Consider the following 20,050-nt stretch of genomic DNA (forward strand, 5'->3'; position numbering starts at 1 on the left):
CCCCAGAAGCAAGATCTTTCCAATCTTTATTTCCTTTCTACCCTTGGAGAAAGAAACTGATCAGTTGCATCTTGTTTTTGGAGGGGGTGCAACAACAGATTCCTTAGCATGATGGGATTTATTCAGTGGGAAGGAAGAGGCTGGGAAGGAGGAGAATTGCAGTCGCCTCTTCCTCTGATCTTGACAATTTTGTAACTTCTGAAGAGGGAGAAAAAATAAAAATATTAAGAGACTTTGATCTGGTGGGATAAGACCTGAAAGGGAGGTGCTTTTTGAGCTCTGTGAATGTGCCCTTACTGATTCCTCTGTCACATAACTTTTTGGCAGAAGGGGAGTTCTGCATCTGCCATTTTGCGATACAGCTATGCTGCAAATGTAGAAACAGGTTTAACCATTATGGCTTCACCCAAGGAACCATGGGAATTGTAGTTTTGTGAGAACTACAAACTGCCGGAGTGCTTTGGGATGGGCCCGTGACAATGCTTAACTTGTTGCTCTGTTTTTGCGTTGGCCTGCCCTCACTTTCTGTGTCTTCCTCTCTCTCTCTCTCTTTGAACCTCTGCAGTCTAGAGCCGGGAGGGGCTGGGGGAGGGGAGCCCCCGCCGTCCTTTCTGCATCCCCAGTCTGAGGAGACTGAGCCGCGTGTTTCGGAACTGGAGCTTGACCCGCCAAACTGGCGGGAGCTCGTCCCCAACGACACCCTCCTCAGGCTGAAGAAAAGCGAAGTGAAGCGGCAAGAGGTCATTAATGGTACGTAGCTCGCTCTCACCCCCGTGTTTCCCACAGCATCAGTTGGGGCTGGGAAAACAGACAAGTCAAGGGAAGATGGGAAGAGGGTGGAACTGAGCGCAAAGCAAAACATTGGGGCTGGACTAGATGACCCTTGGGGTGCCTTGCAGTGCCACAATTCTATGATTCTTAAGAGTGATACACCCTTTCCTTTAGATCCCTTTTTAAGCTGCGAAGGGGCATTCTTCCTATGAGGAAAGGTTGCAGCTTAATACACAATTCCAGTACAATTTCAGTTATGTCACATAACTTTAAAAACAGTTGCTTACTCACTCGGTTGTTAGCGTTCAGCCCCGGGGTCTTTATAGATGTTGCTCTGCAGTTTTGTGATTGGTGTTAACTGTAAATTTTATCTGCACTAGACTTTGCCTTAACGGATTTCTTGGTTTAAATCAAGCTGTGCCGTTCCTTGTGGGTGGGAGGGCGGGATGCAGATATTTGGAATAACTGACTTGTCCCTGTTTCAGCAGGACTAGAAACTTGCTTTATTCCTTTTAAAAGAAATTATAAGTGTGACACACCTACCCCATCGCCTCCAGTGCGGTACTTACAACCCCTGTTTGCTTTTCTATGACACGCCTCCCGTTTATCCCTCATGCGCATTAATATCTAAATTGTATAGGAACTTCAGGCCTGGGGGGGGGTCAAATGTGGCCCTCAAGGCCCTTGGGAATCTCCCTAGGCCACACCCACTTGGGAATCTCCCTAGGCCCTTGGGAATCTCCTGTCTGGCCCTTGGGAATCTCCCTAGGCCACACCCCCTCCTGAGTCAATTGCTCCTCCTCGAGTGCTTTTGCCTTGCTGGAATATGCCCTCGAATACTGTGATCCTTGGATGAAGGGTGCTGCATTAATTAAAATGAAATAAAAAGGCTGGCTTGCTTGGAAAAAGGATAGGAAGAGGTTTGTGTGAGAGTGAAAAGCTACTTTATATTCATTTTTCTGCCCAAGGTTGGAAAGGGTTCCCGACACATCTGCACTACAGGGAGCGGACACCTGTCCTGACATTCCCTCCGTCTTTTCTCCCGCAGAGCTGTTCATCACCGAACACGCCCACCTGCGCATGCTCCGGGTGCTGCTAGAGGTCTTCTACCAACCTCTGCTGGCCGAAGAGCACTTCAGGGAGAGCGAACTGGTCAACATCTTCCCCAGCTTGGAGGACTTGATCGATGAACACAGTGAGCAGATGGGAGAGGAAGTGGGGTGGGGAATGAAGAGGCAAGGCCGAGGCAATCTACCAGACACACACACACACACACACACACACACACACACACAGGCCAGGTTTATTTACCCAGAATAGCTGCAGTTCCTTGGCTATGTGTTTCAATCGTGGGCACCCACGTACCGTGGAACAAGGAACAAGGCCTGGGCGAGTGGAGAAGGGTCTTTGAGCCTGTAGGGACGTCCAGCTTGTGCTGGTTCCTTCAGCGTATGAGCTGGTGCACACTCTGTAAATGAGAATTTCCTTGAGGAGAGGAGGTCATTGCGCTGTTTTTTTCATAACCAGTGTCTCTCTCTCTGTGTGTGTCTTTTCTCAGAGGTGTTTCTGGAGAGCTTGAAGAAGCTGAGGGAGGAAAACAATTCCCTTGTTTCTGAAATCGGGAGCACTCTGCTGGCTCGGGTAAGAGAGTTTGTGGGGGGGAGGCCAGCTTGGGATCGGTGTTTTGAGGGACGGGGGGCAGCGTTGGGGAGGGTCGTCCTGAGAAATTAAAAGGCTTTGAAGCAGGGATCAAAAGCTCAGACAGGTCCATGGATGAGAAGTGGAACAGACTGAAGCATGTCAGCTGAGGCAATACAGGTGAAACTCGGAAAATTAGAATATCGTTGAAAAGTGCATTTAGTTCCGTAATGCAACTTAAAAGGTGAAACCAATATATGAGATAAATGCATGACATGCAAAGCAAGATATGTCAAGCCTTGATTTGTTGTAATTGTAATTATTTGTCCTTAGGCGGGTCAATTATAAATGGAATGTAATTAATGAAATGTAATAGCGATGTTTATTTTTTATTTGTTTTGTAACGTATTTGTTTTATTACTGTGGAATTTCCAAAAGAAAGCATTTGTAAAAATTAAAATAAAAATAAACATAATTTGCATTACTGAAATAAATGCACTTTTCGACGATATTCTAATTTTCCGAGTTTCACCTGTAATGAAGAGCGTGAGGTCAGATCAGAGCTTCGTTTTGATGAAATGGGATGCTTGCCGTCTACAGAGCTGATGTAGCATATTGAGTACAAACTATATAAGCTCAAAGCTCTCCTCTGGTTTGAGTGGTCAGGGAGCTCCCTGGGTGATCTTGGGCCCAATCGGTCACCCTCAGCCTAATCTCCTTCACAGGGTTGTTGTGGGGATAAAATGAATGGGGGGGGGAGGAGAATTGTGCATGGCACCTTGGGCTTCTTGGAGGAAAGGTGGGAGCCAAATGCAACCCATCAGTCAATCCATGAATGCCCTATTTGACCTTAATCAAGGCACACATTAGGCTCTGTAGCCAGACATATATCTTACTATTTTCCATTTCATTTGGCTATCATTTTTCTACTGCTTCTATTAATACATCTGTTTTAATTCGGATGGATGGGTTGTTCTTATTGTTAACGTGAGCTCACGCTGTTACTTTTAAAATTTCTGTTAACATTTGCAATAAAAATACGCATTTCGAAAAAACGAAGGCTTGAGCTGTCTCCACCCCACTCTGTGATACGGATATACTCGAAGCGTAGCCCATGAGCTGGCAGGTGGAGCATAAAAATATTGCAAGGGGTGGGACCATAAGGTCTTTAAAAAAATAAAATTAGCACTAAAGAACATCTCAAACAGCTCCTAAATGATCCCTGTGGAATCTTTGCTGTCATGCCCATGCGTGAAATATATCTTATTATGTTACTTATTATGTTACTGTATGTATCTCGTTTTTTCTCTTCCAAAGGAACATGCTAGGGGGAGGGAAGGAATGGTTTCAAATGGGTGAGGGGAACCTTTGTCCGCCCAGAGGTTGATGAACACCCCTGGCTATTGGCCGTGATTGCTAGGGCTGATGGGAGTTGTAGTTCAGCTACATCTGGAGGGACAAAGGTTCCCGACTTGTGGTTTAAACCGTACAGTGAAGGCAAATCCTGGGAATGGGCCCTGTCAGAAAGAGATTTTTCCCCTGAGATCCCCAGATGTAGATTGGGGGGGGGGCAGGATAGCAACTTTTGTGTGGCTCATCACTTAATGGCTGCGCAGGTGAATTCAGCCCAGGTAAATGGTATGAAGAGGCAAAGGTGGGGGGCAAGGCAGAGGTTATATTGGCTATCAGAAAGGGACTGAAGGTTTGTAAGATCCCTCTGTGTGATCAACTCGCCAACCTTCTTTCCCCCCCACCCCCACCCCCAGTTTGATGGTTCTGAAGGAAACTGGTTCCAGAAGATCTCGGCCCGTTTCTGCAGCCGCCAGTCATTTGCTCTGGAGCAGCTGAAAGCCAAGCAGAAGAAGGAGCCCCGTTTCAACCAGTTCATCCAGGTAACTGCTGCTGGAGACTGGGGATAGCTCAGTCTGTTGAGCATGAGACTCTTAATGTCAGGGTCGTGGGTTTGAGCTCCACGTGGGGCAAAAGATTCCTGTATTGCAGGGGGTTGGACTCGATAACCCTTGGGGTACCTTCCAACTCTGCAATTCTATTATTCTATTAAATCACCTCTCCTTCTAGGGTAGGGCCATGTGTTTTCCACTGTTCCTTTCCAGTGAAAAAAATTGGTATAGGCTGTACAATTCAGCATCCCAAGAAACCTTTCATGTTGTACAAAAACAATGAATTAAGTTTCCAATTCTTAAAGGCTGTGAGGTAATTCTGAGGCAATTCTCTTATTAGTGTGAATGCGTAGCTCCATGAGGCTTAAGCATACAGAGAATAAATTTTCGTAAAGCATGTGCCTAATTAAGAATTATTTTGAGTAACTTTATTTGGCTTTTTTGTGGAAGAGATTTAAAAAACAAACAAACAAACAAACTAGCAGGCCTGGTTAAGGGTGGTACTCAATGCTAGGTCCAGTGGGTCTACTCTAAGTAGGACTTGGTTGAAGACAGCCCTAGGTTCCTACTCCCTTTCTCCCAGTGAAATATTTCCCTGTTAGGGTCAGGTGATAGTATTTCATTAATCAAAAGTATATGCCATTAAGAAGGGGGGGGAGTTGTTGTTTTTGCAAACACTGAGCTTGGATACCGATCCAGAAAAACGACCCCAGGGAGGCTTTCCCCATCATACCTCCTCCAGTTACCCAGACTCAGTGAGCAGCCTGGTGTGTCCTTCTCATCCCTGCAGGAGGCAGAAAGCCAGCCTCGTTGCCGGCGGTTGCAACTGAAGGACATAATCCCCATCGAGATGCAGAGGCTGACCAAGTACCCGCTCCTCCTTCACAGCATTGCCAAATGCACAGGTGAGCAGAGAAGGACGGAGGTCGCTGTGGCTTGAGTGGGAGAGGTGAGACAATCGCAAAGGGACAGCTAAGCCAAGGGCGGAACAGGTGAAATACTATACATTTGAAGTGCTGGGGTAGCCGCTTTAAATATGCATGGCTTCCCCCCCCCCAAAGAATTCTGGGAGCTGTGGTTTTGTTAGGGGTGGGGTTCAGAGTTGTTGGAAGGGCCCCCCTCTGTCCTCCTCCCAAAGCTATGATTCCGAGTTCCCTGTGAAGAGGGATTGGTTGTGAAGACACTCTGGGAGATTGCCAGAGTCTTGATTTTGCTGCCGGAAGGGACAGTATTCTTCCCCTCCTGGGGAATAAAAACCCCAACTCTGAATCTAGATCTGAGCTGAATTCTAGTTAGGGAAACACTGGGGCTGTATTTAACGGGATGCCTTTTGAAAAATCACTTCCACCTTTTTCAACCCGTGCTACAGAGGAGGCCGAGGAACGGCAGAAAGTGCAGAGGGCAGCTGACTGCTGCCGGCAGATCCTCAACCACGTTAATCAGGAGGTGCGCAACATGGAGAACTTTCTGGTAAGTGCCCTTCTTCTTCTTCTTCTTCTTGCTGCCTGACAGCATCATGCCTCACGGGCTGCCTCTCCCCATACGAACCAATCGGGACCCTGCGATTGTCACCCGAGGCCCTTTTCTGTACGCCAACACGAGAACGGGCCTTTTCAGCGGTGGCTCCCTCCTTTTGTGGAGTGTGCTCTCCCCAGGGAAGCTCACCTGGTGCCATCATTACTTAAATTTAGGCACCAATCAAAACGTTTGTTTTCTCCAAGTCCTTTGGCTTTTATTTACTGTATCTGTGTCCTTCAGCGGGTGGGGACGTTTTCATCCTGTCTTAAAAAAAAATTATGAATGAGTTCTCTTATGTTTTGCTTTATGCTGGTTTTAAGGCATGTGTTATTATTTATTTATTGTTTGCAAATCACTTTGAGTTAGCCTTTGTGTGTGTGGTTTTTTTTTTTTTAAAAAAGCGACTAATAAGTTTGATAAATGAATAGATTCCTCTCTGTTGGGCAGTTGCTCTTTCTAATCCTCCCTTGGCCCCCCCCTCTCTCTGTGTCCCCTCTTCTCTGCACTTTTCAGAAACTGAAAGATTATCAGCGTCGCCTGGACCTCTCCAACCTGAAGCAAAGTACTGATCCACTGCTTAGTGAATTTAGGGTGAGTTTCTGGCCTAGTATTTCCTCGCTGGTTGCAGACTGGGGAGTTGGGAACTTGTGAACGCCCAAATATTCTCCCATCGTCCCTGACTTTGGACCCTGCTGGTTAGGGCTAATGGAGTTGCATAGCTGCCAAGTTATCCCTTTTTTAAAGGGATTTTCCCTTATGCTGAATAGGCTTCCTCGCGAGAAAAGGGAAAACCTGGCAGCTATGTGGAGTTGTAGTCTAGCAACCTATTCAACGGGGTGAGGAGCAACTTCTCTCTCATAATTTTCACCTGTTTCCTCGAGGGAGCCTGCCCCCCTTTTAATAACTTTTGCAGTAGGTAGCATGTCTTTCCATGCTTAGGCTGCACCTGTTGAGTTTCAGGCCGTCATGCGGCTGCTATCAAGGGGGAAGGGGCCTCTCTTTTGAACTGTGGCTTTAAGGCTGCTCTGAGCCAACTGGTCTGGTGCTCTCAATTTACGTAATGAGGTTCGTAAAATTATAAGAGTGTTCCTTGGATTTGGAGTGAGAAGGGTGGTCTTCCCTGAGCTCTGGTTTCCCCAGGGCCCCCAGATTTTATCTCCGCGCTCCTTCTTAATGCAGCTCTTTGTGCATGAAATGATAACTTATGCAAAAGCTCGGGCTGTAACTAGCTCTTTCCCACAGAACATTGACATCACCAGGAAAAACCTCGTGTATGAGGGACCCCTGACTTGGCGTGTCACCAAGGATAAATCAGTAGGTAAGTAGAGCTCAGGCTCACTCTTCCTTGGAAGCCTTCCTTGGCTAAACTTTGGGACAGGGCTTTGATTCTAGAACTTCTCATTGATGCCAGGGGTGGCGCGCTGACGCAATTGAAATAAGATTTGAGTGGATTTATTTATTTAAATCCTTCTCACCCCACTCTTCAGACCCAAAAATGATTTGAATGGGACCCCTACAGGTCTTGCAGTCGAAAAGGCATGGCACGAGAGGAAAATGGATTGGTAGGGAGGAGGAAAAAAGAAAGCTCAGGCACCGTTACAGAGTTCTTGCAATGACCAGCTGGAAAGGCATTATTTCAAGGAGAGGAGGAGTGGGTTTCCTTCACTGAAGAACAATCCCCACATCTGGGACTGACCTTGTGGGCAGTTTCCCCACCAGCCTCACTGAATAATGGACCTGCTGTCTTCCCAGCATTTATTTTATATCCGTATTGGTACAATCCTTCACTTGAGTGCCGGGAGACTAGCGGGGAGGTCAGCGTAAGGGGACTGCGCTTGGTAGGCCTTTCAGCCTTGATTGGGCCCTGGGGCCCCTACGCAACCTTATTGACATTGACTACATTTGAGAATTGTGGGCGTGGCTTCTGAGTCAAAGGGGTGGGCCTTTCGATGGCTCCACCCCCCTCAGGGCTGCCTTTCTTTAAGCTCAGCTTTGGTGAGGGCCTGGGTTTCCCAGCGAGGCTCGGAAGTGTACGTCAGACCTCTGACCTCCTCTCTCTCACCCCCCCCCCAAAAAAAAGATGTCCACGTTCTCCTGCTGGACGACATCTTGATGCTTCTGCAGAAGCAGGAGGAGCGATTGGTCCTCAAGTGCCACAGCCGCACCATCACCCCAACCCCTGACGGGAAGCAGATGCTGAGTCCCATCATCAGCCTCAATTCGGCCATGACGCGCGAAGTGGCCACAGGTGGGTGAGGTGGAAGCACCTCCGCTTTGAAGGTGCGTGAATCAGGACCGGAGGTGTAGTTGGAACCAGTCAGTGTGAAAGGAGGCAAGATTGCCGGTCGAGGGCGGAGGAGCAACACGGAGGAGTTTGTTTGCTTTTTAATTATTATTTTTTGAATTTATATACCGACCTATACCTGGGGGGTCTCAGAATAAAATCAAGATATAAAACTGCAAAATAATAAAAATAAAAACAACAACCCAATAGCCGCCCCCCCCCCACCACAATAAAACTCATTTTAAAAAGGGCATAAGAGTTATTGTTCTGTATGCTTCAAAGCTAAGCATTTAGGGACTCTGAGAACACAAGGGGCTTTGGGTTGAAGAGAATGGTGTTCAAGTTCTGTTAAATGCAATGGAACTTCAAGGAAGGCACAGCTTAGGTCAGGCATCCCCAAACTGCGGCCCTCCAGATGTTTTGGCCTACAACTCCCATGATCCCTAGCTAACAGGACCAGTGGTCAGGGAAGATGGGAATTGTAGTCCAAAACATCTGGAGGGCCGAAGTTTGGGGGTGCCTGGCTTAGGTCACTCGGAAGATACTGGAGCGCTCCAGGTCTTTTGCACAGAAATTATTATTATTATTACTATATTGAAAAATTACTGTATAATATTAGAAGCAGTCATTGCAGGGTTTTTAAGCAGAGGTTGGATGGCCATCTGTCATGGATGCTTTGGTTGGGATTCCTGCATTGCAGGGGGTTGGACTAGATGACCGTTGGGGGTCCCTTCCAACTCTACAACTCTGTGATTGTATGACTGTATAATATTGAAGGGGTGTGACTGTGAGGGGACATGGCTGTGAGGGGGAACCGAAGCACCAAAGTTAAGTCACACAGCACTAGATTAAGAATGTGGGGGGGGGGGGTTCCCCCCAAGGAAGCTTTTAAGCAGAGGAGGAATACTGTTCGGTGGTAGAGCATGTGCTTTGCCTTTGGGGAGACCCCAGGCTGGCTCTCTCAGTGAATGAAGGAACTTCAGGAACAAGATTGCTGGAACCTACAAGGAAGGCCCAGCAGGCTTTTCTTAGTTAGGCAGGACAGTTCCCTGGCATTGAGGAAACTTCGTATGATGATTACCTTTCTTTGGTTGTGGAAGAAAAGGAAACCTTGAAACAGAACAAGCAGTACAAGCTAAATTAAAAAACCCAAACCTTGCAGCAGCTATTAATAGTTTAGTGTTCGGCTCAGGGCCATTCTTGTCTCCTATGCTGTTTTTAAATAAAAGATTCGGACGGAAGCCACAAACAGCCTAGATCCTGCCTTGAATAATCTAAAATTCTGCTGCAAGCACTGCCCTGACTGGAGACGGTCTCTGTATTGTTGGCCGTGCATCATCTGCACCCAGGCAGCATGAATTCTGTGCCAGGAATGCGGAATTCTGCAACCTACGCAAACTTACATGCAGGTCGGGCAGTTTTTTAAAAAAATTAATTTGGCATGAATTGACAGCAATCCTCTCTATTCCTGATACACTGGGACCCAAGATATGCTGCTGGTGCTGTGGGCATGGTAGCCCACACAAGCTCTGGGTAAGGGGTTTGGAGGAACCATGCAACCAGGAAAATTTCCACATCCCACCAATCAGAGGCCATGCAGGTGAGGATTCCTCCCTCACCCACCCACTGCACTGCCTGCCTGCCTGCCTGCCTGCCTGCCTGCCTGCCTGCACATAGAGGCAGCCAATGAACTTATGGGAACAAGAATCCCCTTAGCTCTGGCACAGAGAAGCTCCATGCCTCTCTGCCTTGCCCTCGACACTCTCCCGAGACCATGCCCATCACCGGCACTGCTTGACCCATAGAAACATAGCAAGGGTCTTCAGGTGCCAGACATGTCCAACAGGTAGATTGTGATCTACTGGTAGATCTCCGGACGTCTGCGGTAGATCACTGGTGGATCATTGGCTCCCCCCAAAGAAGCTGAACAACTGTGGCTCCCCTAAAAAAAAGCTCAACATTTTACCTCCTCCCTGAAAAAACTCAACAACTGACCCAAACCCCCCAAAAATGGGCCTTCCTCCTTCCTAAGAAAAGCTCAACAACTTTGACCTGAACCCAAAAAAGGGGGTAGATCACTGCCAGATTTTAATTCTGTGAGTAGATCGCAGTCTCTTGGGAGTCGGCCATCCCTGTAACCCCCTGCAATGTAGCAGTCTTTTGGCCAACGTGGGGCTCGAACCCACGACCCTGAGATTAGGAGTCTCGTGCTGTACCGACTGAGTGCATCTGCAATGTTTCTGCCTGGCTAGAATTTGCCCTTGAAACTCCGATGATGCCTCTTCCTTGCCTGGATGGAAGGCAAGAGGGAAAGTGTGTAGCCTATTGTACAAAGGTATCATTTACACTCGTCCAGTTTCACCTCTGGCCCTGCCTACCCCTGGCATGCGGCCCCCGGAAGGTTGGCTGGAAACGTCCTATTGGGCAAACCTTGGCCGGCACTGGGTGCAAGTTTTGAGATAGGTCTTCCTCCTCTTTTTTGATTCTGAACCTGCCGTTTCCTTCTCTCCTCTTAGATATCAAGGCTTTCTACGTGATTTTCAGCTGGGAGGACGGAGCTCAGATCTATGAGCTGGTTGCGCAGACGGTGTCGGAAAGGAAGAAGTAAGAAACGGGAGGCGAGAGTGAGATGCTGCTGGCTGGGGGGGGGGGAGGTGGGCATTGACTGCTGGAGCACCAAATGGGTTGGTCCAGCCAATACCACCACAGCCTGATGCCCTACAGGTTTTGGCTCGCTGGCTGATGGGCGTTGTAGCCCAAAACATCTAGAAAGCACCAGTTTGGGGAAGGCTGGGTTTATTCAGTGGTTGGCAGAAACAGAGGGGTGGTAGTTTTGGAGGCGAGGGTGGTTCAGTTTTCTCAGCTTCAATCCAGGGTCAATTTTCAAAATATGACTTTGCCTAGCACCAAGGTCTTTAAGCTTATTATTATTATTATTATTATTATTATTATTATTATTATTATTAGAATTTGTATACCATTCTATACTCACAGATGCCATTTCTTAATTTGAGCTGAGGCTCCTCCCTGGGCTTATAGTGATGGGTGTCTCTGAGCATGTTCCAAGTGCCTCCGCCATAAGCAGTACATTTGGCATTTAAGGGGCCAGGCTTCCACGTTTGGAGATTCCAGGCCAGTGTGAGCCCCGGCCCCTCTTAACTGTTGTCGAATCAACCAGTCAGTTTTTGTTTTACCAGATTCCCTTCTTTTGTTCTTTTCTAGCTGGTGCAGTATGATCAGCGAAACAGCCGGCTGTCTGAAGGTCCCCATTAAACCACGGCTTTCAGTGCCAAACAGTCGGTCTTCACCACACAGCCCCAGCTTGTAAGCCTGGCGTTCCTGGGGAGGGAAAATGTCTAAACCTTTCTCGTACCAAAGGCCACATGGGGCATTTTCTGGGGCCTGCATGCCAGAAGCAAGTGGGGCAAAGTCAGAGGCAAAAATGAGGAGGGTAGCGGATGGGACGTTTTCTTTTGTGCGTTCCAGCCATGCAAAACCCAGGAGGTTTTACAAACATAACCTCCATGCAGTGTCTCTCCATCCAGACTAGTGAGAGGCAGTATCACAGTTCAAAGAAAGGTCCCACCCAGGCAGAAGCATTTGAGGTGGGGGCAGAGTGAGAAGACTGGGAAGAGGAGGTGGCAGAAGCTGAAGAGGTAACAGGGTTTACTGAGCAGGGAAAGTCTATGGCAGAGAGAAGTGCAGAATCAGAGGCAGAAGCTGAAGCAAGAGAGGGATGGCCAAGAGGCAGAGAGGAGTCAGGCTGGTGAAGAAGTCAGGGTGTCTCCCCCTCCTGCTGAGACACGCTCCCCTCCCTGCTGGTCTCCCAGGACCAGAAGTGGTATGAAGCGGGAGTAGCAAAGACAGGCGTGCTGGCATAGTCTTAGATTGCTTGGGAAGGACCGGGGGGGGGGAGCTTTAGGCAGCTGCCTCATAGGGGCAAGGCCCACCAAGAAGAGTTGCTGTGCTCATGAGGCCTGGCTCCTCTGAGCAGGCTTTGTTTCTTCTACTAAAGAGTTAACTTCACTTACTCAGTGTGATTTATTGCTGGCTGGCTCCCTGACACTGGAAGGGCTGTCTCATTGTGGGGGGGGGGGAGAGGAAGGATCCAGCCTGTCAGTGCAACCCATTTCCCCGCCGCTGGCATAGATCTGCACTCACAACTTTTTCGTTTTCCCTCAGCGGCTACTCAGAGGGGTTGCTGGGCGGCGCGGAGAACGGCAGCTCCCACAAGGAGACCCTGCATTCGGAGGGTGAGTTTGCGGCCAGGCGGTTTTGAGGAGGCAAACAAGAGTTCTAGGTTCTTCCTGAGCTCAGAGCCAGGGATTCCAAGGGGCTTTTTGAGAGCAGGGATCCGATTGGTCTTTTGGTACCCCAAAGCAGAGCGGGAGAAGGACGGGATGCTGGAAGGGGCCGAGTTCGAGGGGCGCAGCCCTGTGAGCGGACCGAAGCTGGGCAAGGCAACGGAGGAGATCTTGGACGACATGCTGAACTTGCACAAGCACCAACCCGTAGGCCAGGGGGCCCTGTCATCTGCCGCACAGGACAGAAGTATGTAACACTACCCCCTTGGAACTCCCTGCCTGTTGACACCAGGCAGGCACCTTCAACTGTGCATTTTTCAGTGTCTGCTTAAAAACATTTACGTTTAGGCAAGCCTATCTAGACATGTAGAGCAGCCTTTCCAAAATTGCTGCTCTCCAGAGATTTGGAGCTACAACTCTCATTGGCCCTAGCCAGGTCTGCAGAAGGCTAATGTAGAACAGGCACCCCCAAACCACGGCCCTCCAGATGTTTTGGCCTACAACTCCCATGATCCCTAGCTAACAGGACCAGTGGTCGGGGAAGATGGGAATTGTAGTCCAAAACATCTGGAGGGCCGAGGTTTGGGGAAGCCTGATGTAGAATGTTGACATGTCTTTTAATCTGGATTTAAGCATATCATTGATTTTGGTTTTTTAAAATGACTTTGAGGTTTGTTTGTCTTTACAGTAAAGTGGTATGTAAATTGCATGAAGCAGATAGATCATCCAGGGCTGGCGGGAATCGGCGGCCCTCCAGATATCGTTGGATTTCAGCCTCTAGCCAGCACGGCCGGTGGCAAAGGATGATGGGAGTTGTAGTCCAACAGTACCTGAAGCGCCGGAGGATTCCCCCCTCCCCTCCTCCATTCTTTCCCCTCCCCTCTGCAGAGATTCCTTCTGCCCCCACATCCCCAGCCCCAAGGAAGATGAATCTCAACCCAGACTTGTGTCCTTAACAGTATCAGCCCTGAGGAGGCTACTTCAAGTATCGGAGGAAGGAGAGGTTGCCTTCCCAGCAGCAGAACCTGTGGACCGTCCACCAGAGAACGGGAACCCCCGCGAGGGAGAAGAGGAAGAGGAGTGGGAGACGGGTCATGGGACGGAGGCAGACAGCAGCCGACGGCATCCAGGTGGGGGTCTGAGAGCCAGGTGCCTGCTGGGAAAGTCAGCCAGGGCTTGACGAGAGAGGGGCATGCTGGGGGAAACGGGGGGGAGGGGGGGAGAGAGAGGCATCATAGAATCATAGATTCCCCTCCCTTCCTCTTGGCAGGAGGTCTCCCCAATGGCCCCTTGGAGCCAGAGTGGGGCTCAGAGCACCTGGATAGGGAAGGATCCAGTTCCATAATTCTGACCCACCAACAATCTGATGGGGTGAAGCATCACCTGCGGCTTTTAGAAGATGCGATCCAGGGTCTGAAGGTAAGAGAGGGCTGCAAAGGCACACACGCACACACACCAATGTGGCATGCTCAGAATTTACTGTGCAGTTTTGCACCTGTTTGCTTTCCTTGCAGAACTAAACCTGAGCCCTGGAATATTAATTTCCAAGGTAGTTTGGAAAGTGCAGAAGCTGGTGAAGGCCGGCAGGGAGGAAGGTGCCAGGGGTTTGCCATTGAAGCAGGAATGTGGAGCCCGTGGCCCTGCAGGTGTCCTTCGACTCCAGCTCCCAGCTGTCCAAGCCAGCATGCTCAGTGGTTTGATAGGGGGCTGTTGCCCTGAGGGGAAGGGCTGCAGCTCAGTGGGTTAGAACATCTGCTTTGCATGCAGAAGGTCCCTGTTTAATTCCCCAGCATCTGAAACCCTGGAGAGCTGCTGCCAGTCAGTGCAGGCAGGCCTGAGATAGATGGACCCAGTGGTCTGACTCTGTATAAGGCAGCTCTTCCTGTGTGCAGTCCAGCAACATCCAGAGGGCGCCACGTCGGCCGATCTAGAACGGCTGGGCTGCAAAGGTTGAACCCTCTCACCCTTGAGAGTTGTGAGTGTCCAGAAGGAGACTCGGGCCTGCATATGCTTGTCCCCACATCCCTCCTTCCCCCTCTCGATGAATATTTTCCTCAATCTGTTTGTCTGCCTGTCGTACTAGGAAATTGAAGCGGATTATTGGCACCTGCAGCAGCTGATAGGAAAACTCACGCCATCTCAGCCGCCCAGTTTCACATGAGGCGTGGCCAAGCCGAGAAGGTAATGGAAGAAACAGGCTCAGTTCGGGATATCCCAAAAACTCAGTGCATAACTGGCTTCCTCTCACCACCCTGTGTCCTTTGGTTAGGCTGATAAGACAGCAGTTGGCTCAGGATGAGCTTCATGGCTGAGCAAGCCAAGTTTTTGAAATAATAATAATAATACGTGTTTGTGCCTCAAAATTTAATTTAAAAGACAAAACAGTGCCTCCACTGAGGGAAGTTTAGGAATCGCTCAAGCCACTTTTATGTAAATCCCACCCATTTGGTATTTTTTGTTTTAAATGGGTGTGTAATTTGCTGTGCTTTTAGCTTGTAGTAAGTCTCGCTGCCTGTTTATCCAAACATCCTCTGGCTTGTTGAGCCAGTTTTTAATCAGCCCACCAGGAGAACTCTCTGCTCCCCAACCTCCGGACCCCTAACCCTCCCATCCTTTCTTGTTCAGATGTACCTGGCAGTGGGGGCCTGTGAGTGGAACGGCAGGAGGGTGGGAAGGGTCTGGTAGGCCCGACATGTATCCATAGCAACCAGGAACCAGTGAAATGTAGTTAGGAATATTGGGGGCCACGGGAACTGTATTTCCCATGGCTCCTAGCAGTCCAGGATGCCTCTAGGGCAGGCACCCCCAAACTTCGGCCCTCCAGATGTATTGGACTACAATTCCCATCTTCCCCGACCACTGGTCCTGTTAGCTAGGGATCATGGGAGTTGTAGGCCAAAACATCTGGAGGGCCGCAGTTTGGGGATGCCTGCTCTAGGGCCTTGGGTGGGGGAGGAAGGGCCTCTGTGCGATTCCTTCCTGTCACTGCCAGGCAGACTTGTATGGGAAAGGACAGAGAAGGTGCAGGAGAACAAGTAAGCAGGAAATTTGCCAAGCGTTATGAAGGGGGCCTGAATTTTAGTCGGGGTTTGAGCTCGGGCTCCAAAGCAAACAAGTGCATTTCTTAAAGTGCCCCACCCGCTCCAGTTCCAAACTCGAGTGACATCGCTGCTTGCTGCTGCCCCATTCTCACCGTCGTCTTAATGGCTTTCTATGTCGTCTTTCCCCTCTCCAGGCCTGTCTTTAACAGGGAGGAAAAGGGATCTTTTTTGCCAACCGCTCTCTCCAGCCAGATGTTCCTCCTCCTCCAACACCAGCAACCAAGTGCGGCCTACACTGCTTTTTGTATAGAGGATTTATAATGCAGGGAAAGATTCCGGGGTTATAAATATATATTATATATACATATATATATATATTCTACCTAGACCACGCTATAGGGGGCCATATTTAGAGGCTGCGGAACTGCATGTGAGTAAGGGGGTCAAACCCTTCCTGAGGGGTGGGGTTAGCTATGTCGTCAGGCCATAGAGCTTTTTCTTTAGCTATGGGAGTAATTTGTGGTGTCTGTCCCAAAGAGAGGCGAATTAAAAAACTGGGTCCCTGTGGCAGCTGTCTAGTGGACCAAAGATAAGGGTGGGGGGGGGGGGGGTGCAAGGCACTTGTAGGCTTCAGAGCTCCACAGACCTATTCAGAACATTAACTGCTGGAGACATCAAACTTGACTTCCTTTCTGCCAAAAGTGACCAGCCAAATAATCTCAGGGAAGGTTTGCAAGGAGGGTATGATGATAACAATATCTAGCCCCTCCTCAAATTGTCAATCATCCTGGTGGTATAAGCTTGCCTTACACATGGACGTAACCCTCTAAATAGGCATTTGATCCTTTTAAAAAGGAAGCGCTTGGCGGCAGCAATCACCACGGTTTCATGGGGAGGCAAATCTTTAGCTCACTTAACTTGGTTTTCCTTGCCTTTACTCATCTCCCTGTCCCCAGAAACGCCCCACTTTTCTAGAATGAGTTTTTATCCTATTCCTGCCTCATTTATTCACATCTGCAGTCCTGCCAAAGCTGTCTCCCTCCATCCCTTGGCCCAATGCTACCTTGCCATTCCACACAGTGCTTTTGTTTTGGCACCAATTCAGCTGACACACACACACACACACACACACACACACACACACACACACACAAAAGCACACAGCAGGAAAGCCTTGGGTTTTTATGCAAACTGCATCAGCTGCCCTGAAACTGGTTCTCTCCCCGACACAAACCAACCCACCTGCCTACCCCCATCCCCATCCCAGAAGACTGGTCTCTCCTTGCTGGGTGACCCTTCACAGCTGGCTCACAACCTAACGGAAGGCGGGCTACCCCAGCAGTGCCATAACCACCTTCTGAAGAGAGGAGAAAAGGCAGATAAAATTATGAGATGAGCTTGAAGTTGTAAGTCTGAAGGCAGCGTTGTTCCAGCGGTGGATCAAGGGAGACCCCTGGTGTTCCTTAGAAATGCTTCTCAAGAAATTCCCCCCAGATTAGTAGTGGCAGGCAACCTCCCTGGAAATGCCGCTTGATCTTAACCTAGCCGGGTGCAGTTTCATGTGAGCCTTCTAGCCTGCCCTCGTCCCAACTCAAGGGACACCCGGAAGACTTGGCCAGCATGTGCAGAAACTCGATTGCGGGGGGTGGAAAGTTTTGTTTTTTAAAATGCAAGCTCCTGCTAGCAAAGCAAAATCCCAACCAGCCTCCTCCACAAAGCTTCTTTCTCACCACATCCCTGCTTTCTTTAGGAATTCCTGAGAAATCTTGGAGTTTGAGACCCAACAATGTGTATACCAAGGTTAAGCCTGAGCAGTTAGATAACACTTGTGCACACATTATTTGGAATCTGGGTTGCCTTTCACTTGGTGTTGCTGACCAGGTTATTCCCAGCACCGTGTAGCACTATAAAAGCTGCTTTTAGCCACAGGGTGCCACAGATGTAGAATACGAAAGCAAAACCACAAGGTCCTGGGTTGGGGTCTAATCCGTTATAAATGTAATTAATGCACGGACACTTGGCTGCCCTCCTGTGATATGCTGTTCCATGGAAGGGACAGCAGGTGGAGCCATATCAAGAAGTCAACCGGGGCCTCTTGGCTCTTCAAAGCGCTGGGGTTGTTGGCCTTTTGCAGTATTTTGCAGGAATTGAGTGTGGACTGGCAGGGGCATTCCCATTCCTCCTCCTGCCCCTGATTCCCCTTTGACTGTGTATGGAAGGGACTTGTCCTCGAAGCTGGTCTGTCGCATGGAGCAAGAGGGCTCTGGACCTGTAGAGGGCTGCTGAGCACCCAGACTTGGGGCTGGCTGCTGCTTCTAGCAACTCTGCTCACCCTCCCCAGCCAAGACACCTATTGTAGGACCCTTTGCCCAACTGGAGGGTTGCAATGGGTCCTCGCTAGGCAACTGCGGTGTGTTTCCTTCCTCCGGTTGCAAGAATTCCATCTGCTAAAACTAGTTTGAGGGGGATAAACACAAGTGGTGCTTTCACCGCAGAGGACAGGTGGCAGACCTAAGGGTTGAGGTGAGGGGGCAAAGTCAAGTGACACCTGCCGCCTGCCCCCCCCCCCCACTTGATGTCCTCAGAGACTGACCTACACAGATATTGCACACGTTCCAGTTCTTCCAAGTGCCTTTTATACTTTTTGTTCATAATGTGCTTGTATGTTTAAGAAAACTCAATATTTTGCTGGGATATTATATATATATATATAAGGGAGTAGTCTTAACTCCTCCAGCTGGGGCTAAAAGCGAAGAAGAACCCAGAGGTTTTTTTTTATATAGAGTGATATTATATATATTAGTCTTTAGGGGATTTTTTTTTCTTATTACTGTACAAAGAGCATATACCCAGTATATTCGGAGAAGAGTGTGGCCTTCTCGGCTTCCCAGTATTATGGAATGTATAATAGCCCCTGCCAAATCTGTTGCAGTCAGATGAGGTGTTTTTTAAAGTCATACTTAAAGAAAGAAAATGAAATAAAAATCCTAAACTGCTCGGTGGGGGTGGGGGTGGGATAACATTCCCCAGGATCTGCTTTCACGTCTTTTACCATTGCTGTTTTGTACTTTCGTGAGACATTCTCAAGATCGTGCGCTATGGATTAGTTCCCCTGCTGCTGCGCCACACAGGCAAAAGTGCCGCACTTATTTATGTCTTTCCCCTGCTGTGTGGTGCCCTCCAGTTCAGACTCCCAGTTCCCATCAACCCCAGCCAGAGATGATGGGAGCTAGAGTCCAGCAACATCTGAAGGATGCTGTGTTGGCCACCCCCCAGCCCTGCACTCCTGTCTTAACCCTTCTACCCCACCTAGGAAAGGTTAGGAATGCAAGTTCTGCACTGTCCTGTCTGGGGCACAACTATTTTAAAGAAAATCTAAGGAAGAAGCAAGTTCTGCTTGACTTCCTAAACTTTTTAAAAAAGAAGCCTGAATCAGGCAGCATAGAATCCCCTCTTCAAAAACAAACAAACCTATGCTTATGAGTGCAATTCTCACAATCTCTGCCATTTTAACATTCTGGATTCTTGACCTAGTGTGCTGCCTCAGTCGCTAACTGGATTTCAAGAGCAGTTTGAGTCTATAGACTCGCACAAATCGGAACTTGTGCCATTGCTTGATCCTCCCCCCCCCTTCCCCTGAATCGTGTGAATTAACCACGGGGTAGCTAATCGGTGGTCAGCTGTCTTGAGAATGCTCTCAACTTGAGCTCGGGGGTTGCTTTCCTTGAGTTCAATTGAGGATTGAGATCTGTGTAGTTACCTCTGCCTGGCAATGTTTTTGTATGAGGTTTGCAGTGAAAATACTAGCCAGAAGAAGAAGAGGAGGGTGGGGAGATCAGGCGAGTTTCCACTCTGTATAAGGATGGGGTAGAAGGGATCCTGGATTCCACATCCCTCCTGCTTATCTTGAGCACAGGAGTCGTGGGCCCCTCGGTTCTCCTTCCCGCACCTTACGTAGAGGGAAATCGGAGGCTTTTTGTATGTTACAGGAGGGTTACAGGTACGTGTAGGAGAGGCGAGGAAGAGACTGAACCAAAGATAACTTTTGTAAAAGATGCCAAATTAAAAAGCTATATTAATCGCAGCGGCCTTTGTGGTTGGAATACAGCATGCATTTGCGTTTCATGTCTCATTTATTGCATTGGGCTGGGCCAGATGATCCTTGGGGGAGGGGTGTCCCTTCAACTCTCTGATTTTGCCTGGACGGAACGTGCCCTTCAGTTACGGTGCCTTTTGGGCACACATGGAACTCTGACTCCTGTGTAACTTGAATATATAGCCTGCTGCACAGAAGGAAGAGCTTAAATCGTTCCCCTTCCACTCAGTTGCAGGCACCCCCTAGACCAGGCATTGGCAAACTCGGCCCCCCCCAGATGTTTTGAGACTTCAATTCCCATCATCCCTGACCACTGGTCCTGTTAGCTAGGGATGATGGGAGTTGTAGTCCCAAAATATCTGGAGGGCCGAGTTTGCCTATGCCTGCCCTAGACAGTTTCTCATGAAGAAATGTAGCCCTTGGGATTGAAAGAGTCACTCATCCCTATACCATGCAAGTGCCTATACTGTTAAATCTCTTCCTTTGTTCCTTGTCAG

The 20,050-nt window shown here is 48.9% G+C and overlaps 1 protein-coding gene across 14 annotated transcripts in view; it reads left to right on the top strand.

Moving 5' to 3' along the window:
* ARHGEF1 (Rho guanine nucleotide exchange factor 1) overlaps positions 1 to 19,560 on the top strand; it is a 51,828-nt gene extending 32,268 nt beyond the window's left edge. For 11 of the 14 annotated variants that reach the window (XM_060275600.1, XM_060275606.1, XM_060275610.1 and 8 more), the window contains 17 exons: positions 566 to 750; positions 1,820 to 1,966; positions 2,330 to 2,412; positions 4,176 to 4,301; positions 5,101 to 5,215; positions 5,680 to 5,780; positions 6,342 to 6,419; positions 7,071 to 7,146; positions 7,909 to 8,076; positions 10,629 to 10,716; positions 11,335 to 11,436; positions 12,295 to 12,365; positions 12,493 to 12,663; positions 13,376 to 13,546; positions 13,663 to 13,835; positions 14,500 to 14,597; positions 15,652 to 19,560. In XM_060275600.1, the coding sequence (XP_060131583.1) occupies positions 566 to 750; positions 1,820 to 1,966; positions 2,330 to 2,412; positions 4,176 to 4,301; positions 5,101 to 5,215; positions 5,680 to 5,780; positions 6,342 to 6,419; positions 7,071 to 7,146; positions 7,909 to 8,076; positions 10,629 to 10,716; positions 11,335 to 11,436; positions 12,295 to 12,365; positions 12,493 to 12,663; positions 13,376 to 13,546; positions 13,663 to 13,835; positions 14,500 to 14,577 (1,933 nt within the window). In that variant the 3' untranslated portion in view covers positions 14,578 to 14,597; positions 15,652 to 19,560. The remainder of the gene's footprint in view (positions 1 to 565; positions 751 to 1,819; positions 1,967 to 2,329; positions 2,413 to 4,175; positions 4,302 to 5,100; positions 5,216 to 5,679; positions 5,781 to 6,341; positions 6,420 to 7,070; positions 7,147 to 7,908; positions 8,077 to 10,628; positions 10,717 to 11,334; positions 11,437 to 12,294; positions 12,366 to 12,492; positions 12,664 to 13,375; positions 13,547 to 13,662; positions 13,836 to 14,499; positions 14,598 to 15,651) is intronic. The other 3 variants (XM_060275604.1, XM_060275613.1, XM_060275607.1) reach the window with 2 other exon arrangements.
* Positions 19,561 to 20,050: the final 490 nt, after the last annotated feature.

The sequence above is a fragment of the Zootoca vivipara genome, chromosome 6 (genome assembly GCF_963506605.1).
Source record: "Zootoca vivipara chromosome 6, rZooViv1.1, whole genome shotgun sequence".
Classification (NCBI taxonomy): Eukaryota; Metazoa; Chordata; class Lepidosauria; order Squamata; family Lacertidae; genus Zootoca; species Zootoca vivipara.